This window comes from Nerophis lumbriciformis, linkage group LG24, assembly GCF_033978685.3.
Source record: "Nerophis lumbriciformis linkage group LG24, RoL_Nlum_v2.1, whole genome shotgun sequence".
Taxonomy (NCBI): Eukaryota; Metazoa; Chordata; class Actinopteri; order Syngnathiformes; family Syngnathidae; genus Nerophis; species Nerophis lumbriciformis.
Genome location: NC_084571.2, coordinates 32,296,695 through 32,319,728, shown reverse-complemented (window position 1 = coordinate 32,319,728; position 23,034 = coordinate 32,296,695). Strand labels below are relative to the sequence as shown.

Below are 23,034 nucleotides of genomic sequence, written 5' to 3'. Positions count from 1 at the left end.
ATTAATCCTGTTTTATTCTTATTTTTTGTGATCTTGCAGTCACGCTAACAGGCAATTTAATTAAGCATTGCCACAAACTATTTTTGCATTTTATTTTTACTTTTTTAAATAAACCTTGTAAGTTGGGATATTTTATCGAGGTGTTATTTTAAGACAATTATTTAAATGAATAAAAAAAGGATTCATGGCTTTAAAAATGACTTTAAAAATATTGAAATAAAATACTACAAGTATAATAATAATTAATAAAAATTAAAATATTAAACATTCATAAATTTGACACTTTTTTTGGATTGTAATTTTTTGAATACAATTTACTTTTGCTCTGTTCCGTAATACATTCAAATAAATAAATTTTAAATATTGTAACAAAATATTTGTATGCAATAAAAATGCATAATAAATAATGTTTTGCTGATTGTTCATTTTATTATAAGGTTAGGTGTAAAGGTTATCCATATTACTACTTTATAGAATATATAATGATTAGCAGGTTGATTGTGATATTTTAATTTATATGAATTTAATTTGAAGGTGAAGTTTTTTAAATGGGTTTTTACAATATTAAAAACATTTCACAAAAGTTATTTTTACATTTGATTTTAATATATTGTCGTTGTTTTTTTCATTTCATTAAAAAATATACTGTATGGTCTCTATATTATATACATATTATTCCTGTCAATATTATTTTTTATGATCTTTTTTTTTATGATGTCACGCTCACAGTCAACTGAATTAAGCATTGCCTTTGCCACAAAAAAAATTCATTTTAACATATATTTTTTTTAATAAACCTTGTAAGTTGGGACATTTTATCGAGGTGATATTTTAAGACACTTACATAAATGAGCTTAATCGTGGCTTTAAAAAGGATTTAAAAATATTTAAATAAAATATTACAAATTCAATAAATACATTTAAAATATTGTAACAAAATACTTGTATCCAATAAAAATGCATAAGAAAAAAATGTTTTGCTGATTGTTTTATTGTATTATAAGGTTAGGTGTAAAGGTTATCAACATTACTACTTTATACAATATATGATTATTAGCAGGTTAATTATTTTAATTTATATGAATTTAATTTGAAGGTGAAGTTTTTTTAAATAGGTTTTTACAATATTAAACATTTCACAGTTATTTTTACATTTGATTTTAATATTTTTATTTTTCTAATTTATTAAAAATATACTGTATGATCTCTATATTATATATAACATATTGTTTCCTGTTTTATTTTTATCATTATTATTTTTTATTATAACGCAGTCATGCTCACAGGCAATTTAATTAAGCATTACCACAATTTTTTTTTCATTTTAATATATATATATTTTTAAATAAACCTTGTAAGTTTGGACATTTTATCGAGGTGATATTTTAAGACCATTACATAAATTAATTTAAAAAACAAAGAAAAGCTTATTCATGGCTTTAAAAATTACTTTAAAAATTATTGAAATAAAATAGTACAAATACAACAATAATTAATACAAATTGAAATGTTAAACATTTAACACATTCATAAATTTGATACTGTTTTGGATTGTAATTTTTTTTAATCGAATTTACTTTTGTTCTGTTCCATAATAAATTAAATAAATACATTTTAAATAGTGTAACAAAATAATTGTATGCAATAAAAATGCATAAAAATATCATATTTTGCTGATTGTTCATTTTATTATAAGGTTAGGTGTAAACACTGTAAAGGTTTTCATATTATTATTAGCAGGTTGATTGTGTTATTTTAATTTATGAATTTAATTTGAAGGTGAAGTTTTTTGAAATAGGTTTTTACAATATTAACATTTCACAAAAGTTATTTTTACATTTTATATTAATATATTTTCGTTGTTTTTTTCAATTCATTAAAAATATACTGTATGATCTCTATAATATATGTAACGTATTCATTATACCTATTGTATTCTTATTATTGATTATGATCTTGTAGTCATGCTCACAGGCAATTTAATTAAGCATTACCACTTTTTTTTTTTTCATTTTAATATATACTTTTTTAAATAAACCTTGTAAGTTGGGACATTCTATCGAGGTGATATTTTAAGACTATTTCATAAATGAAAAAAAAAATCTTATTCATGGCTTTAAAAATTACTTTAAAAATATTGAAATAAAACGGTAAAATACAATAATTTATAAAATTTTAATATTACAAATTCATAAATTTGATATTTTTTGGGATTGTAATTTTTGTAATGAAATTTAATTGTGTTCTGTTCCATAATAAATTAAATAAATGCATTTTAAATATTGTAACAATATTTGTATGCAATAAAAATGCATAATAAATATATAAATAAAATGTAATAATTAATAATAAATAAATATTTCACAAGTTTTTTTTTACATTTGATTTTAATGTATTTTCGTTGGGGTTTTTTTTTTCAATTCATTGAAATTATACTGTATGATGTCTATTATATATAACATTCATTTTTCCTGTTATATTGTTATTATTTTTTATGATCTGGCAGTCACGCTCTCAGACAACTTAATTAAGCATTATCAAAAAAAATTGTTTCATTTTAATACATATTTTTTTAAATAAACCTTGTAAGTTGGGACACTTTATTGAGGTGATATTTGAAGACAATTTCATAAATGAATTAAACTAAAAAAAAAAAAAAGATTTTTCATGGCTTTAAAAATTACTTCAAAAATATTGAAATAAAATAGTACAAATACAACAATAATTAATAAAAAAATATATATTAAACATTTAACACATTAATATTTTTTTTAAATAATCTTTAAGTTGGGACATTTTATCGAGGTAACAATTATATAAATAAATTTTTTTTTTAAACTTACTCATGGCTTTAAAAAGGACTTTTAATTTTTTTAATAAAATTGTACACATACAATAATAATTAATAAAAATTAAAATATTAAACATTCATAAATTTGATATTTTTTGGGATCTTAATTTTTTTTAACCAAATTTACTTTTGCTCTGTTCCATAACAAATTGAAATAAATACATTTTAAATATTGTAACAAAATACTAAAAATGCATAGTAAATCACGTTTTGCTGATTGTTCATTCACATGAGTCCGTGTAAGGACACACGCAGACATAAATCCACAAAGTCATGTGACTCACACGCACATTAACGCTGTTTCCATGACAATGGGATATCGTTAACGATACTTCAGCTTTACTTCGAAAAGACAGTCACCTAATGGCCTTGTGTCACACTCACGGCAGTTTCATAAAAAAAGAAGAAAAAAATCCATCCTCTCTGCGCCGCTAATTAACAGTAAGAAGAGACCCCATCACTGCTCGTGTCCGCTGAGAATAACAATGAAGCCCACAGGAATGAATTAGAAGCCTCCTCGCTAGCAGGGTGAAAAAGCAGCACTTTAGCAAACAGGCCATTTCAAGCCGCCCCTTTTTTAAGGAAACTTTTTCGCCGCCTGGAGAAAGCGACTAATGAGTCATTTGGAGGTTAGCCGACTGTGGAGTCCAGATAAGATGTCAACCTGTTGGATCCAAAACAACCTACTGGAACTAAACTAATCTACTGATTGGTACATACTGTAATATTTACTATGTAATATTTACTGGAGCAAAAGTCAATCAACTGTATTTACCGGGAAGGAATGTATATTTTTTACATATTACTACCTGCACCAGACCACAGGCTGCAGATTTACACAGATATGAAAGATTTTGTCATTTGCCTCTACATTCAAGCCGATCACCATGCAGCTTATGTCGACAACCGCTTACAAACCCCGTTTCCATATGAGTTGGGAAATTGTGTTAGATGTAAATATAAACGGAATACCATGATTTGCAAATCCTTTTCAACCCATATTCAATTGAATGCACTACAAAGACAAGATATTTGATGTTCAAACTCATAAACTTTTTTTTTTTTTTTTGCACATGCCAAAGTAGTTGGGAAAGGGCATGTTCACCACTGTGTTACATCACCTTTTCTTTTAACAACACTCAATAAACGATTGGGAACTGAGGAAACTAATTGTTGAAGCTTTGAAAGTGGAATTCTTTCCCATTCTTGTTTTATGTAGAGCTTCAGTCGTTCAACAGTCCGCTGTCGTATTTTACGCTTCATAATGCGCCACACATTTTTGATGGGAGACAGGTCTGGACTGCAGGCGGGCCAGGAAAGTACCCGCACTCTTTTTTTTTTTACCAAGCCACGCTGTTGTAACACGTGCTGAATGTGGCTTGGCATTGTCTTGCTGAAATAAGCAGGGGCGTCCATGAAAAAGACGGCAGCATATGCTGTTCCAAAACCTGTATGTACCTTTCAGCATTAATAGTGCCTTCACAGTTGTGTGAGTTACCCATGCCTTGGGCACTAATACACCCCCATACCATCACAGATGCTGGCTTTTGAACTTTGCGTCGATAACAGTCTGGATGGTTCGCTTCCCCTTCGGTCCGGATGACACGATGTCGAATATTTCCAAAAACAATTTGAAATGTGGACTCGTCAGACCACAGAACACGTTTCCACTTTGCATGAGTCCATCTTAGATGATCTCGGGCCCAGAGAAGCCGGCGGCGTTTCTGGGTGTTGTTGATAAATGGCTTTCGCTTTGCATAGTAGAGCTTTAACTTGCACTTCCAGATGTAGCGACCAACTGAATTCAGTGACAGTGGTTTTCTGAAGTGTTCCTGAGCCCATGTGGTGATATCCTTTAGAGATTGACGTCGGTTTTTGATACAGTGCCGTCTGAGGGATCGAAGGTCACGGTCATTCAATGCTGGTTTCCGGCCATGCCGCTTACGTGGAGTGATTTCTCCAGATTCTCTGAACCTTTTGATGATATTACGGACCGTAGATGTTGAAATCCCTAAATTTTTTGCAATTGCAATTGTTGTTCTTAAACTGTTTGACTATTTGCTCACGCAGTTGTGGACAAAGGGGTGTACCTCGCCCCATCCTTTCTTGTGAAAGACTGAGCATTTTTTGGGAAGCTGTTTTTATACCCAATCATGGCACCCACCTGTTCCCAATTAGCCTGCACACCTGTGGGATGTTCCAAATAAGTGTTTGATGAGCATTCCTCAACTTTATCAGTATTTAGGTTGACGACCGCTTATGTTGACATAAGCAGGTTCCACGGTAACAGCGTCCCTCTGCTCACTAAATGGATGACTCGAGTTGTATTTCCTCCCAGTGAGGTGATGCTTTTCAAGCGGCATCTCCGACCTAACGAGCGCCTTTTTGGAGCTCGTTTGGCCGGTCCGCGGGGGAAATGTCAGCCGTGACTCCTCTAAAAGCTGTAATGATGACATAGTGAAGCGACCGTGTTTTATTCACGGCGCCCGGCCTCCGCTGTGTAAACTCGCCGCCACCTCACGGGGGCCGTAAAAGTCTTACGTTCATGCATTCTTAATTAGCGGGCAAATAGATGGCAGGAAAGGAGCCAAATGAAGTGGGCAGGAGGCACAGAACTTGTCTGCAAAGCCCTGTCTGTTTGAGAGAAAGACAAGCATTATTGACCTATAGTTAACAACTAAGTTATTTGACTTTACCTTTTTCTGTGTTGATTGAGCTGTGTTGAAGCAGCAAAAAAGAGTTTCTGTCTCTGATAGTTGATATAATAATGTAACTATCTGTAATGAATCATACTTCAAGTTTTCCGCCCCGCAGGAGGCTCAGCACCGACATCAATGCGCCACCTTGGCAAAGTTTTCACCTCCGCATAGTCGAGGCCGCGTGGCTCAAGGCGGGGATTTAATCAGCGCGCTCCTCTTCCTGCGCTCTTTCCTCACCTTCATCCAACTGAACACGTCAATGTCCTCTGCAGTGAACATTCATGCTTTGCATAACTGGGCTATTACCCCCCCCCCCCCCCCCCCCCCGCCCCGCCCCCAAGTGTGTACCTAATAGACCAAATGTCCACTGCAGAGGACGCAGGTTCTCAGGAGGATACGTAAACTCTTCCTCAATCAATCAATCAAGGTTTATTTACATAGTCCTTAATCACTTCTGCACTTCCTGCCTAATTGTGCACATTTTCCCTAAGTAATCCCTTCCGAAAGGTTCGATTTTAAAAAAAACTTTAAGATGGAAACTGTAGCTGTGTGAAGGTCTCTCTGCTGTGAGGGTTCTCCTGAGTCCAATAGATCTTTCATGAGCCCGGTGTACAGGTTTGAGCCAGTCTTTTATTGACATGCACAAGTCTCATTTGCTTTTCAGTAGTATATATTTTCAGGACTTTTCAGTCCGGTGTGTCTCTCTCTCTCCAACTCCCAACAACGTGTCTCGTTCCGGCTGCTGCTAATAAGGGCGACAGGTGATTAGATAACAAGCCCCAGCTGGGCAATCTACTCACCTGTCGCTGACTTCGAGGGCGGTCCTTACACACCCCGCTCCGCGGCAGGCCCGCAGACCACGCCCCCCTCCACAAGCTGCTATTATGATGTGCAGTGATGTTTTCAAATGACCGTAAGTCTTGAATTATACAAAGTATTTCAATGGTTGGAATCTGCACTTTTGCATGATATACTAGTTACTATGGTAATCTAATTAGTTACTATGGTAATCTAAGTCACAGCCGCTCAGACGAGGCACCAAGCAGTGTGGGTGGGGAGCGTTTCCACAGAGTGTTTCCAGAGTGTCAGCCTGAAATGTGGGTGTCAGGGACAGACGCGGGAGAAGATTTTTACAACAAAGTTCTAAAGCTTAGTGATGTATCACATATATCAGATTGTATGTTTTTTTGTTTTTTTACCTTTCGTGTTCATATTTCGCTGTGTTTGTTGCATTTTTGTTGCGTTTCGTTTGATTGTAAAATATGTAGATGGAGAGGGGGTGTGACGTTCATATGTTGTCAATATTCAGTGTTTTATCCTTCATAGTTAATATTGTAAATCCCACATTCTTTATTTTCATGTACATTCTGGGTGTCTCATTCAGTAAAAAAATGTAATGGGAACTGAGGAGACCGATTTTTGAAGTTTTTCAGGTGGAATTCTTTCCCATTCTAGCTTAAGTTGTTCAACAGTCCGGGGGTCTCCGTTGTGGTCTTTTAGGCTTCATAATGCGGCAAACATTTTCAATGGGAGACAGGTCTGGACTACAGGCAGGCCGGTCTAGTACCCGCACTCTTTTACTATGAAGCCACGCTGTTGTAACACGTGGCTTGGCATTTTTCTTGCTGAAATAAGCAGGAGCGTCCATGATAACGTTGCTTGGATGGCAACATATGTTGCTCCAAAACCTGTATGTACCTTTCAGCATTAATGGCGCCTTCACAGATGTGTAAGTTACCCATGCCTTGGGCACTAATACACCCCCATACCATCACAGATGCTGGCTTTTCAACTTTGCGCCTAGAACAATCCAGATGGTTATTTTCCTCTTTGTTCCGGAGGACACGACGTCCACAGTTTCCAAAAACAATTTGAAATGTGGACTCGTCAGACCACAGAACACTTTTCTACTTTGCATCAGTCTATCTTAGATGAGCTCAGGCCCAGCGAAGCCCGCGGCGTTTCTGGGTGTTGTTAATAAATGGCTTTCGCTTTGCATAGTAGAGTTTTAACTTGCACTTAGAGATGTAGCGACAAACTGTAGTTACTGACAGTAGTTTTCTGAAGTGTTCCTGAGCCCATGTGGTGATATCCTTTACACACTGATGTCGCTTTTTGATGCAGTACCGCCTGAGGGATCGAAGGTCCATAATATCGCTTACGTGCAGTGATTTCTCCAAATTCTCTATACCTTTTGATGATATTACGAACCGTAGATGGTGAAATCCCTAAATTCCTTGCAATAGCTCGTTGAGAAATGTTGTTCTTAAACTGTTCGACAATATGCTCACGCATTTTTTTCACAAAGCGGTGACCCTCGCCCCCGTCCTTGTTTGTGAATGACTGAGCATTTCATGGAAGCTGCTTTTATACCCAATCATGGCACCCAACTGTTCCCCATGAGCCTGTTCACCTGTGGGATGTTCTAAATAAGTGTTTGATGAGCATTCCTCAACTTTCTCAGTCTTTTTTGCCACTTGTGCCAGCTTTTTTGAAACATGTTGCAGGCATCAAATTCCAAATGAGCTAATATTTGCCAAAAATAACAAAGTTTTCCAGTTAGAACGTTAAGTATCTTGTCTTTGCAGTCTATTCAATTGAATATAAGTTGAAAAGTATTTGCAAATCATTGTATTCTCTTTTTATTTACCATTTTCACTGGTTTTGGGGGTTTGTATTAAGATGTTCCGTTCATGTACGTGACCTTTCAGCCGCACATCTTTGCTCTCCTGCCATCAATAACTATGGATTCCTCCGCAGTGTAACTGTGGGAGACAAAAAGAGATAAAGCTCACCCGCCACGTCAACAAGCGGGAACGTTATCGTGCGGTGACATGTTGTTTTTGTCTCACCACAGTACATAACTCCAGGCCTGCTAAGTAAATCAAATACTGTAATCTCGCAACTGGGGGAGATTTCACAACAGTCTTATTCTAACAGAATGTAAAAAGATTAAATGTCATTTTGTATCAACTTAATTATGACACCGATTTTAATGGCAGCTACTCTGATTTTTAATTGATTTGTTTCGCAACAATTTCACACATGAATAGGAATATCTTAAGAATGACAATATTTATAATTATTTTAAACTATTCAGCACTGTTAATATCGTTAAAATATTAGTTTGCCAACATAACAAAATATTTCAATTGTCTGCACAGGAACGGACTGTATTGTAAGAAAACAGCGCCCTCTGGTGTTGGCCTAAACAACAACACACACAAACAACACAAAAATCGTTAGGTATACATGTAATATTTAAAATAGAATAAAAATATTTTGCTAACAGAACACAAAAATCGTTAGGTATAACAACATAACATTTAATATTTAAAATAGAAGAAATATTCTCAAATGGAGTTTTTCTCTATATGGAGGAAATCAGATGTAAGTAAACACCGCCCTCTAGTGGTGGCGTGCTACAACTACAGATAATTAAAAACCTGACTCATTGATAGCTTTTGTATATAGTCTTTATTTGACCAGCGACATATATACACAATTATTATTTTTTACCGCTTGTCCCTTTTGGGTCACACAACATGTAATATTTAAAATTGAATAAAAATATTTTGTTAACAAAACACAAAAAGTGTTAGGTATAACAACATAAAAATTAATATTTAAAATAGAATAAATATTTTGCTCGCATGATGGTAAGAAATATTCTCAATTGGAGTTTTTCTCTATATGGAGGAGAGCAGATTAGAGTAAACACCGCTCTCTAGTGGTGGTGCACAACAACTACAGCTAATTAAAAACCTGACTCATTGATAACTTTTGTATATAGTCTTTATTTGACCAGCGACATATATACACAATTATTTTATTTTTTTTACCCTTGTCCCTTTTGGGTCACACATAACATGTAATATTTAAAATAGAATAATAATATTTTGCTAACAGAACCCAAAAATCGTTAGGCATAACAACATAACATTTAATATTTAAAATAGAAGAAATATTCTCAAATGGAGTTTTTCTCTATATGGAGGAAATCAGATTTAAGTAAACACCGCCCTCTAGTGGTGGCGTGCTATAACTACAAATAATTAAAAACCTGACTCATTGATAGCTTTTGTATATAGTCTTTATTTGACTAGCGACATATATACACAATTATTATTATTTTTTACCGCTTGTCCCTTTTGGGTCACACATGTAATATTTAAAATAGAATACAAATATTTTGTTAACAGAACACAGAAATCGTTAGGTATAACAACATAAAAATTCATATTTAAAATAGAATACATTTTGCTCGCATGATGGTAAGAAATATTCCCAATTGGGAGTTTTTCTATGTATGGAGGAAAGCAGATTAGAGTAAACACCACCCTCTGGTGGTGGCGCGCAACAACTACAACTACACATAATTAAAAACCTGACTCATTGATAGCTTTTGTATATAGTCTTTATTTGACCAGCGACATATATACACAATTATTATTATTTTATACCGCTTGTCCCTTTTTGGGTCACACATAACATGCAGTATTTAAAATAGAATACAAATATTTTGCTAACAGAACACAAAAATCGATAGGTATAAAAACATAACATTTAATATTTAAAAGAGAAGAAATATTCTCATTTGGAGTTTTTCTCTATATGGAGGAAATCAGATTTAAGTAAACACCGCCCTCCGGTGGTGGGGTGCTATAACTACAGATAATTAAAAACCTGACTCATTGATAGCTTTTGTATATAGTCTTTATTTGACCAGCGACATATATACACAATTATTATTATTTTTTACCGCTTGTCCCTTTTGGGACACACATAACATGTAATATTTAAAATAGAATACAAATATTTTGCTAACAGAATACAAAAATCGTTAGGCATAACAACATAACATTTAATTTTTAAAATAGAAGAACTATTCTCAATTGGAGTTTTTCTTTATATGGAGGAAATCAGATTAGAGTAAACACCGCCCTCTAGTGGTGGCGCGCAACAACTACAACTACACATAATTAAAAACCTGACTCATTGTTAGCTTTTGTATATAGTCTTTATTTGACCAGCGACATATATACACAATTATAATTTTTTTTACCGCTTAACATGTAATATTTAATATTTAAAATAGAATACAAATATTTTGCTAACCGAACACAAAAATCGTTAGGCATAACAACATAACATTTAACATTTAAAATAGAAGAAATATTCTCATTTAGAGTTTTTCTCTATATGGAGGAAATCAGATTTAAGTAAACACCGCCCTCTGGTGGTGGCGTGCTATAACTACAGATAATTAAAAACCTGACTCATTGATAGCTTTTGTATATAGTCTTTATTTGACGAGCGACATATATACACAATTAGTATTATTTTTTTACTGCTTGTCCCTTTTGGGTCACACACAACATGTAATATTTAAAATAGAATACAAATATTTTGTTAACAGAACACAAAAATTGTTAGGTATAACAACATAAAAATTTATATTTAAAATAGAATAAATATTTTGCTCGCATGATGGTAAGAAATATTCCCAATTGGGAGTTTTTCTATGTATGGAGGAAAGCAGACTAGAGTAAACACCGCCCTCAGGTGGTGGCGCGCAACAACTACAACTACAGATAATTAAAAACCTGACTCATTGATAGCTTTTGTAGTCTTTATTTGACCAGCGACATATATACACAATTATTATTTTTTTTACCGCTTGTCCCTTTTGGGACACACATAACATGTAATATTTAAAATAGAATACAAATATTTTGCTAACAGAACACAAAAATCGTTAGGCATAACAACATAACATTTAATTTTTAAAATAGAAGAACTATTCTCAATTGGAGTTTTTCTTTATATGGAGGAAATCAATTAGAGTAAACACCGCCCTCTGGTGGTGGTGCGCAACAACAACAACTACAGATAATTAAAAACCTGACTCATTGATAGCTTTTGTATATAGTCTTTATTTGACTAGCGACATATATACACAATTATTTATTTTTTTACCGCTTGTCCCTTTTGGGTCACACATAACATGTAATATTTAAAATAGAATACAAATATTTTGTTAACAGAACACAAAAATCGTTAGGCATAACAACATAACATTTAATTTTTAAAATAAAAGAAATATTCTCAATTGGAGTTTTTCTCTGTATGGAGGAAAGCAGATTAGAGTAAACACCGCCCTCTAGTGGTGGCGCGCAACAACTACAACTACAGATCATTAAAAACCTGACTCATTGATAGCTTTTGTATATAGTCTTTATTTGACCAGCGACGTAATATACACAATATCCATTTGAAGAAATAAAGTGCATATAGGATAATAGTAAAAAAAAACAAAAAATAAATTAACATAAAAGACTATCTGTGATGTTTTGAAATGACATTTTTAAGCATATGAAAGTATAAAAATTTTAAATAAAAAATCCATACAGCCTTAATATACTTGCCAGTTTTTTAGGTATGCAAAAAATAAAAATAAAATAGATGAGAGGGGGGGGGGGATTTATTGCAGATTGCGGGGCTGTACCTAATAAAATGGCAAGACTACTATTAAAAAAACAATGCAAAAAAAAACAGACATACTGTCCTTTCATTCAGCATTGTAATGTCCTTAATATGAATGATATCCATTAGATGGAAAATCAAAACAATCACTTGACTTACTAATCCTAAGATACTAAGGCTTCCGCAGACATTCAGTACAGTATAATGTTGTATTTCATCGGACTCCAGGCTTTCTGTGGAGACTTGCACTGCAAAGGCTTTAAAATATGTGTACTATTATTACCAGCAAGACTCCTGTCTATGTGATTATATATATATATTATTTTTTTAAAAGACCCAAAATATACAAGCTACCAACATTGGGAAAGTTCATTCAAGAAAAGAAGAGGAAGAATCATTTTGCCGTCTTAATGAATCGCAATATTGCAATATTGTCACAGTCGGGTGTCGTATTATAAAACTAGAAATGTATGACCTTTTATTGCATTTTGACCTTTCTTTATATGTGTCATCATGGAAGCATCTAAGAACTATCATCACAATACAATTATATGTAGAGGGAAATAAAAAAAACATCACAGCCGTAGTGTCGTTGCCCCCCCCTGCTGGTGTACAACAGTATTTCCCCCTAAAACGACCGAAGACAAGGAACCTACCAAATATTGTTTTGGTAGAAAGCACCTGAAACGGCAAAATACAGTAAACGAGCAAGTGGTGCTAGAATGACAAAGGTGTGCAAATGAAGCTGCATGATAAGAGTAGACATGCTGTAGTATTTTTCATCTAGCGGCACAAAGTTGCATAGTTCATTTATGACGACTCAGCATGCGTTTGTTTGCATGCAACACCGCCTTCCCTTTTAAATCTCAACTGCCGCAATTATTGACGCTTCGGGAAGATATGAAGTGGACACGCGTCACAGTGTAAGAGGGTATGTCGTATATACGGTACAGGCCAAAAGTTTGGACACCCCTTCTCATTCAATGTGTTTTCTTTATTTTCATGACTATTTACATTGTAGATTGTCACTGAAGGCATCAAAACTATGAATGAACACTGTGGGGGGGCGTGGCCTGCAGACCTGCAGCAAAGCGGGGTGTGTCAGGATTGGCTTCGAGATTAGTGACAGGTGCGTAGATGACACAGCTGTGAGTGTTTGTCTGATCGCCTGTCGCTCTGTTAAAGGCAGCAGTCGGGAAGGAGAGGAGGTTGTTGATGGTGGAGAACGAGCGAGAGAAACCCGAACATGGCTGGAAAGCACAACTTATTACAAAATAAATCATTGTTCGCAAAGATGAACACGGTTGTCGAGTCCGTCATTGGTGGTCCAGAGACCCCGGAGGAGCAAGACCTCCACAAACACGTGGAGTTATGTACTTAACAAAAAAAGGTGAAATAACTGAAAACATGTTTTATATTCTAGTTTCTTTAAAATAGCCGCCCGTTGCGCTGATTACTGTTTTGCACACTCTTGGCATTCTCTTGATGAGCTTGAAGAAAGGGTTTTCACTTTACAGGTGTTATAGTTGTGATGCCTTCAGTGACAATCTACAATGTAAATAGTCAAGAACATAAAGAAAACAAACTGAAATGAGAAGGTGTCCAAACGCTTAGCCTGTACTGTGTGTGTAATAAATATATATATATATATATATATATATATATATATATATATATATAATTTTACAGGTTAAGTAGAAACACATTGCTGTAAATGCTCAATTTAACACCTAAAAATCTAGGGCTCGAATTAGTGACAGGTCACACAAACACTTGCGGCTGTAGGCAACCTACTGCCTTTTTTTTTTTTTTTTTTTTTTTTTAAATAAACACTTTAATATGGCAGGAGCTGCATTTTGGGCTTTATTCTCTTATCCCCAAGCTGTTTGTTTACATGCTTTTTTTTTTTTTTCTCTTTGCTATTTGGGCTTATTGGACCCTAATTAGAAAAAAAAATAAGAATCCTCTTTTGATATGATGTACTTAGTCCATAAGTACACAAACGTGTACTTCATGTTTAGTGACATGCTAATTCTTATTTTTACACTTTTTTTTTTTCCAAATTCCATTGTATGTTATACTCTTCTGACACCACCAGATGGCAGTATAAGTGTCCACATAAGTGGCCATAAGACCCCAATTCAGTAGTGTACACAATTTTGGAAATAAGAGCCAAAAGGTGCTGTCCACGCATGTGGCCACTAAGCCTTTAGAGAGTACCTCTGCACGTGCTTTAAAATCTACTGTTTACCATGAACCACAACTACTTCCTTGTATTTCGCTAATTATGTTGCTGCTATGTTGCAGCAATGTATTGTTCCTAAATGTCACTTTCTCATGCTCTTTTACGGCTTTTAGGACAAATTGATGTTAACTAATAATAAAAGCAGTTTGGATAATTAGCATTAGCTGTCATTGAATGTATATTTTTATCATAACAACAAGACTGCAAATTGTTTGTTGCTTTTCTTGCACTGTTAATGTGTGTCCAATTATTTAGTTTAAATATTTGTCACATAAACAGACAGTTGTGTTCTGTTAAACCAGTAATGGTAACATAAGCTCCCGGGTGGTGTTCTGCTTATACTTTTTGATTTGAAAAATGTAAACTGTGAGCAAGTTTCAAACAGCCCCTTTATGTTTTTGAAGTTGAAAAACATTTTTGATTGTATTTTATTCATTTTTTTTTGCTCAATTATGTCAAATTTCAGTCCGAAACAAAAATGTCAAGAAGTATGTCGTAAAGGGGAAATGCACTTTTTAAGAATGTTGCCTATTCACTATAATTAGATTTTAATGCATTCAAATTCTTAAATAACTATCCAAAAACTGCCAACAATACCGTATTTTTCGGACTATAAGTCGCAGTTTTTTTCATAGTTTGGCCGGGCTCCAGTGCGACTTATATATGTTTTTTTCCTTCTTTATTATGCATTTTCGGCGGGTGCAACTTATACTCCGAAAAATACGGTACTTCATTTACATTTTGAGACCTACATTAACCAAGGATTAGTGATATTGTTATTATAAGTGCTAACGCAGACATACTATTTATAGCGGCGCCTATGTTGACTTCAAGGGCTGGTGAGCTGCTTTCTCGCCCCGGAGCTCGTAAAAGTTTATTCTCGATCATAAATAATTACTCTCACCTTGATTGAAGAAGGAAGATAATTCGACAAGTTGGTCAACTTTGACAGTCAATTTAGACCCGGAATTGGCGAGGAAGACACGAAAAGACGCTTGGTTTTTCTTTGCGAGGATTATGAGTAATTATTCGGCATCCCAGTGAGAGCAGACATTGTACAGTAAGTGATGTTTTTTCATGTTTGTTGCAGTGAGTAGTAATCAGTTGTTGAAGGAAAAAGCAAACGTAAAATAATGTGCTGCCGTATGCTTAAAATGAACGAAATGCGTAAATAGGAATGTGCCTGTTACTTCATTACATATGTACTTACAGCGTGTATATAAAACGATGAAAATGTTGATGTTTTTACGCACTTTATAGGCAGAATAGACGTCCATTGACGCCATTGTTAGCCGACTTTTGCTCACATTTATTTAGTAGTTGGAATGCATAAAAAAATAAAAACTTATGTGTGCTTGTTTTACATAAGGATTATGAATGACAGCCACAATTTTTGATTTTAAAGTGCAGTTCCCCTTTAATTGTGAACCTTTTAAATAATGCCTTTTGATCACATGTCACAGTATAAATGTGCATAGCATGACTGTTTGATCAAAATGCCTTTTTAAAAGATTTAAATAAAATAAAAAAAATTAATTACATGTTTGGTGTTTGGGTTAACTAAAGGCCTTAGTGGCCACATGCGTGGACAGCACCTTTTAGCTCTTATTTCCAAAATTGTGTACACTACTGAATCGGGGTCTTATGGCCGCTTATGTGGACACTTATACTGCCATCTGGTGGTGTCAAAAGAGTATAACATACAATGGAATTTGGGGGAAAAAAGTGTAAAAATAAGAATTAGCATGTCACTAAACATGAAGTACACGTTTGTGTACTTATGGACTAAGTACATCATATCAAAAGGTGATTCTTAGTTTTTATTCTAATTACCATATTTTTTGGACTATAAGTCGCAGTTTTTTTCATAGTTTGGCCGGGGGTGCGACTTATACTCAGGAGCGACTTATGTGTGAAATTATTAACACATTACCGTAAAATATCAAATAAGATTATTTAGCTCCTTCACGTAAGAGACTAGATGTATAAGATTTCATGGGATTTAGCGATTAGGAGTGACAGATTGTTTGGTAAACGTATAGCATGTTCTGTATGTTATAGTTATTTGAATGACTCTTACCATAATATGTTACGTTAACATACCAGGCACGTTCTCAGTTGGTTATTTATGCATCATATAACGTACACTTATTCAGCCTGTTGTTCACTATTCTTTATTTATTTTAAATTGCCTTTCAAATGTCTATTCTTGGTGTTGGCTTTTATCAAATAAATTTCCCCAAAAAATGCGACTTATACTCCAGTGCGACTTATGTATGTTTTTTTCCTTCTTTATCATGCATTTTCGGCCGGAGCGACTTATACTCCGAAAAATACGGTAGGGTCCAAAAAGCCCAAATAGCAAAGAGAAATACATTTAAAAAAGCATGTAAACAAACAGCTTGGGCCTTAAGAGGTTAAGGTGATTTGAGAGATTTGAGCAAAAAAAAAGAAGTTTGACAAATAAAGGACTTACATCATGTTCTGTTTGGCTTGGGGTGTTGCTGAATAACTGCCAGTGTATCATACACCTGTGAAATAATTGGACATTGAAATGTTTTAATTTAACACTAAAAAAAAGTTAACCCGCTTAGAAAAAATAATTTATAGTGGAGTGACAAAGTATGGCCAAAATACAGCAAACATTAACTGTAATTGTTCACACTTCTTCAATTATTGCTTGCTTCTAATTACATCCTGTCGTCTTTGCGGTTCAGGTGAATAAACGCTACAATTGGAGCATTTACAGTAAGTGTTGTTCCACTTCCTGTACTTTGATGGCGACAATTACTTCAGTTAATATTCTCCCCCATACTGTGTGTACTGGTTTGTTCCGCATTAGACACACACGGTATGTTGGTTCCGCAGGGTTAACGTGACAAAACCTCGTTTTTCTTGAAGAGCACTATATTATGACATGATGTCAACAAAAACAAGTTTAGGATCGATGACATAACGTACGCTGACTGGGTTCTACTAAGTTCTGGTGTTAAAAATGCCAGACAGTGTCTGGTTACAGCACCATGTACCCTTTTTTTTAATATAAAAGGCCTGGAACTACTTGACGATATGTTAAAATGATGTTTTAGAAGACACGCGAGAGTTACATCAAGTTAGTGTTTGTATACTTTTGCTACAGGAGGAAGAAAGCTACTGATCTATTACAAAGTGCAGAATAATTACTACATTCCTACTCAGTGATGCATACAGTAGTAGACTACCATGTTACCGTTTGTTACTATTAGTAACGCGTTTAAGATTGTTTTGACTTTGCTTTTGGAAGTAGAACAATACATACTTTATACTTTCTATACAGACGCATCTACAGCTATTTATATATTGTATATATATATATGTGTGTGTGTGTGTGTGTATATATATATATATATACATATGTATATATGTATATATATATATATATATATATATATATACACATATGTGTGTGTGTATATATATATATATATATATATATATATATATATATATATATATATATATATGTGTGTATATATACACACACACACACACACACACACACACACACCGTGTGTATATATAGAGATTTTTAAAGGGTTTCATTCCAAAACATTTTCTTATAAAACACTATTATAAAACTGGTATTTAAACAAAAATAGTTGTAAAATATCTATAAGTGTGTCTTGTGGACCAATTAGCAAGTTTATTCTGCCGTTTCGTTGGCCATCGTGACGTTAAAAAAATTCTCAGACACGTCTTTGCTCAAATCAATTTTCGAAACGTAAATAAATAATCATTACTCGGAATGAAACGCTTTCTATTTCGTGTTTGTGGTCTCGACCTTGACCACAGACTCATTATGTCACTGAGGAGAAAGCTCATTAATGAAGTAAGTCTCCTGGATGGGATTTTGGATTCTGAGGCTACGTTCACACTGCAGGGTATTACGGCCAATTCTGATTTTTTTATTTATTAAATCCGATCTTGACGTCATGGCTCCAATTTCAGTAGATTTGTAGCAAGTTTAAGGACTTTTTTTTTTCCAACCAAATTGTTTCACGTACAAGATTAAGAAGGAAGACAGGAATTTTGTCCCACGCAGTTTGTGGGACATTTGCCTGGACGTGTGTTCCGAGGACTCCTTGGTGGTGGGATATTGACGTGAGTTCCAGGACTAGGAATGCAACGATTAATGTCTTGAGTAATAATCACGATTACTATGTCATGATGTATATCAAAACAAAAAAATATATAAAATGAGATATTCCTTAGGTATTTTCATATAAATAACAGTACAAAATAAAAAAATATAAACAAACTATTATTAGATTAATAATTGTATTATTAATATAAGACAACTTTATTGATCCCCAGGGGAAATGTTACTCATCAACTGTCATCCATGCCTATTCATTTTGAATCATCTATTTTATGCTGTGTTAATAATAACGAGAATACACATAGTTAGATCGCATGGTATAATGCTGTTATTGTACAAGCTTCTGATGTTTTACACTTGGCGGTAGCACGACTTTTAACAGGGGCCAGGAAACGCGAGCATATAACCCTAATTCTTCAGAGTTTGCACTGGCTCCCTGTTCATTTTAGAATTGATTTTAAAACCTTGCTGTTTGTTTTTAAAGCTTTACATGGACTGGCACCTCAGTATATCTCAGACCTCATCCAAATTTACACTCCTGCGCGCGCTCTGAGGTCCGAGAGCCAGCTCCAGCTCGTGGTGCCCAAGACCAGACTTAAATCCAGGGGAGACAGGGCCTTCTCTGTGGTCGGCCCTAAGCTCTGGAACACTCTGCCCCTCCATGTTCAAACTGCTCCCACAGTGGAGTGTTTTAAGTCTTGTCTTAAGACCCACTTTTATTCTTTGGCTTTTAACAGTACGTGAGTTGTGTGGTCCTCTGTGTTTTTTTTTTAATTTTGATTTCTATTTACTGTTTTAATTGGTTTTACCCTTTAAAATCGTTTTTAATCATATTTATTTTTTATATTGTTTTTATATTGGTTTTATATTTATTTATTTTTTGTTTTTATTCAGTCATTGGTGGAGCTAAGGATAATATTTGAATATTGTTTTTAATATTGTTGTGCAGCACTTTGGAAACATTTTTGTTGTTTAAATGTGCTACATAACTAAAGTGGATTGGATTGGATTGGATTGCTATTAGGGATGGGTAGCATGTACTTTTTTTGGCACCGACCGAATCTCACCGGTCCTACCAAGTACCGATTCACGAAAAATGCAACGGTGCCATGTTTCAGTACCTGGGTTGGGCTATGACGTCACGCCCAGTCGCCGAGTCTTCGCACTTCGGCACTTGGTAATCACTCTCTAGGTAAAATTGCAATTTTCAATGCCATCAAAGAAACTGACTCAAAAACCGTTCCAACGTACTGTAAGTAAAATAAGGCTTTGCTAATGACATGCTACTGATTAGCATTAGCGATTTTACATGTAGTTTTCATTAACAAATTTGGAGGCGCTGAAATCGCCAACTTGGATGCATGTTACAATCAAACAGCTGGTGAATAATTAAGCACAATCAATCGAAAACAAGTACTTACAGTATTAACACATTTTGGCCGCAACAAAAGACTCGACAGCCAAAACTAAACTGACTAGCCAACACACCATAAACTACACATTACTGCCGTCTCACGTCTTGGACTTGGAAATGTCACGATAAAACAAGAAGTAACAACTGGACAGCAGTTGTTATGATCAGCCAACTTTTAAATGTTGCAATAAAAATGTAATTATCGAAAACAATTCATATTTATTAACACACACTAGTACCGGCATCGATTCCCATGTACTGGTAATTGGTATGTATCGGTTCCATTGTGAACGGTACCCATCCCTACTTGCTGTATTAACGTACAATGCCAACACAGACAAAAATAACACTAAATGAAGCCCTTGACAGGAGTACCTAATGATGCGGTTTGTTTACACTAAACTTGCACAACGCTGAGCTACTGATAAAAATGTATAGCGAGTGAGGATGACTGAAACTCAAGGTGTAGTGGAGCCTTTGAGATTAAATCATTCTGGCATTTTTAATGGATTATATTTTATGTAGCACTTTTTTTCCCCTCTAGAGACTGCATTACATAGCAAAACCTATTATTTACTTTTTAAACTGCATTTAAACCAGTGTGGGTGGCACTGGGAGCAAGGATGAAGTGTCTTGCTAAAGGACACAACGGCAGTGAGGTCCTTTGGCAGGAGCTGGAATCGAACCTGGAACCTTAAAGTGGCACTCTACCAACTGAGCCACGCCGTTTTTTAATTAATGTCAATAGTAAATCTTGTTAATCATTGCATCCCTATCTAAAACATCTTTTTCTGCTCATTCGTCCAATATTTATTTTCGCAATTGTTTATTTTGGCCGAGAACTGTCGCTTTTTGATGACGTTTAGGTTGGATAATCGCGACCCGATTGTTCAGACTGCAGTTCTATCGGCCATAAACGAAATTTAGATCTAAATATGCAAGAGGTCTTGGTTGGATTTGTAAAAACGGGAATTGTACGGTGAAAAAATGTGCGCGTCACATATGGGGAATAAAACCGGAATTGCAACAGTGTGAAGGTAGCCTAAGTGTCAAGTTTGCGTACTTTTCACAGCGGGGTGCTGAGCAGAAGGTAGGCACAGAGAATGTACAGTAGCTGCATTCAGTAAGAAGAAAAGTACGTACGATGGTGGCGTCACTGAGGCCGCTGTGTCGTACGTGCGGGTGATTGCGTGCTCGACGACAGCTTCCGGCAAGGTGTCTTCCTGTCGAGCGGTTTCTTACCATTGGCCGGCGACTTGAGACTCGCGTCGGCACCGGAAGCCTTGGTCTTGCCCACGTGCAGCAGAGAGCGGCCGAGAGAGGAGGCTGCCTTGGACTCCTTGGCGTCTGCCTTTTTCTCAGCTGCGGCTCTCGGAGCTTCTGCTTTCAGAGGCGAGGATGTGTCGACCGCCGTTTTGCCGTTCTCAACGCCGCCTTCCTTGGCCTGTCCGTTCTGCTTGTATGTCCTCTCCGAAGTCCTTTTGAAAAGCAGGCTGCTCTTGCCTAAGTCGGCCGACCGGCGGCTTTCCCGTTGTCTCAGCGCACTTTTAAAGAAGGACAGGCCTTTCTCCTCTGACTTTCCACCACGCTGCAGGTCTCTGCTGGACACGCTGGGAGAGCGCAGGCTGGTGACGGACGAGCTGCTGCTGGAGCTCCGCACCGTCTTCGCCTCGTGTCGGCTGCTCTCGCCCGTCTTGGACAGAGGGCTTCCTCGCGGGCTGTTGATCAGAGGACTGGTGTGCATGGAGTCTCTGCTGAAGCTCCTCTCCACCAGACGCTTACGAGCGCTGGCCGGGTTCTTCTCGGGGACGCCCGGGTTCTTCTTGGTGGTGGGGGAGGGTGACGCTGACGACAGAGGCGTGGAGCGCACACACAGTCTGTGTTTTGACGTCGCCTCCAGAGTTGAGGACGCCTCCTTTGTTTTGGAAGGCGTCCCACTAGGTGTCAAGCTGCTTTTCTTGCTCGTGACGTTCTTCTCTTTCGTGTTGCTTACCTTCTTGCCTTTTACAGGCGTGCTCGAGGGGGTCTCGGACGTCGCGGGTTTATTACACAGACGTTTTTTGGAGGTTTTTTCCTGCTCTGCTTTGGTGGTTTTCGTGGAGCTTGTGCTTTCTTTGCGTTTCTGCTCCTTGGAGGGCGTGGCTTGAGACGGAAGGACGTTTTGGTCTATGGCCGTGATCTGGTTGTTGTTTTCGGTGGGCTCGTTTTTGGACGTCTTCTTGTCCACCGGCGTGGGAGCGCGGCAGTACATCATATCCAGGAAACGCTTGTTGTGGTTCTCCTGCTCGGCGTGGTTGCTCTCCACCGCAGACAAGGGAGTCCTGCTGCCGAAGTAGCGCTCGTGTCGGCTGTAGCTGCCGAAGCAGGACGTGGACACGCGGTCGTCGCAGGCCTCGCCGATCCGCTCAAGGGGTGGCGAGCACCGAGAGTCCAGGGAGAAGCGCGAGGGTGAGCTGGACCTCATTTGCAGCTTGGTGGAGAGGGACCAGGAGGGCTTGACGCCGCTGTCACTGTAAGCTAAGGGGCTGGCAATGGACGACCTGGAAGACGAGCTCTGACGCTGGATGCTCCTCACGAAGGGGCGGACGGAGAAACCACCTTGAAAACAAAGATGAAGACTATTGAGGAAAAATACACAATTGTAAGCAGTAAAACGTTTACCCATGAGCAAACGTCACACTGCAAAAACTAAAATCTAAGTAAGATTAAATATCTCAAATAAGGGTGATATTTGTTTATTTTCTGTCTGATAAGATAATTCTTCTCACTAAGCAGATTTTATGTTAGAGTTTTACTTGTTTTAAGGGTTTTGGTCCTAAATTATCTCAGTAAGATATTACAGCTTGTAGCTGAGATTTTATGACCTACATTGAGTAAAACATGCTTGAAACTAGAATATCAACTGTTGCAAAGCTGTGTCATTACCACTCACAAGTATAAAACTACCGTATTTTTCGGAGTATAAGTCGCTCCGGAGTATAAGTCGCACCGGCCGAAAATGCACAATAAAGAAGGAAAAAAACATATATAAGTCGCACTGGAGTATAAGTTGCATTTTTTGGGGAAATGTATTTGATAAAACCTAACACCAAGAATAGACATTTGAAAGGCAATTTAAAATAAATAAAGATTAGTGAACAACTGGCTGAATAAGTGTACGTTATATGACGCATAAATAACCAACTGAGAACGTGCCTGGTA

At 36.2% G+C, this 23,034-nt stretch overlaps 1 protein-coding gene across 1 annotated transcript in view; it reads right to left on the bottom strand.

The window, feature by feature from the left end:
* Positions 1 to 17,838: 17,838 nt before the first annotated feature.
* Positions 17,839 to 23,034, bottom strand: part of usp31 (ubiquitin specific peptidase 31) — a 30,495-nt gene continuing 25,299 nt past the window's right edge. Inside the window, exon 16 of the mRNA XM_061981996.2 lies at positions 17,839 to 22,431. Within this exon, the coding sequence (XP_061837980.2) occupies positions 20,987 to 22,431 (1,445 nt within the window). The 3' untranslated portion in view covers positions 17,839 to 20,986. The remainder of the gene's footprint in view (positions 22,432 to 23,034) is intronic.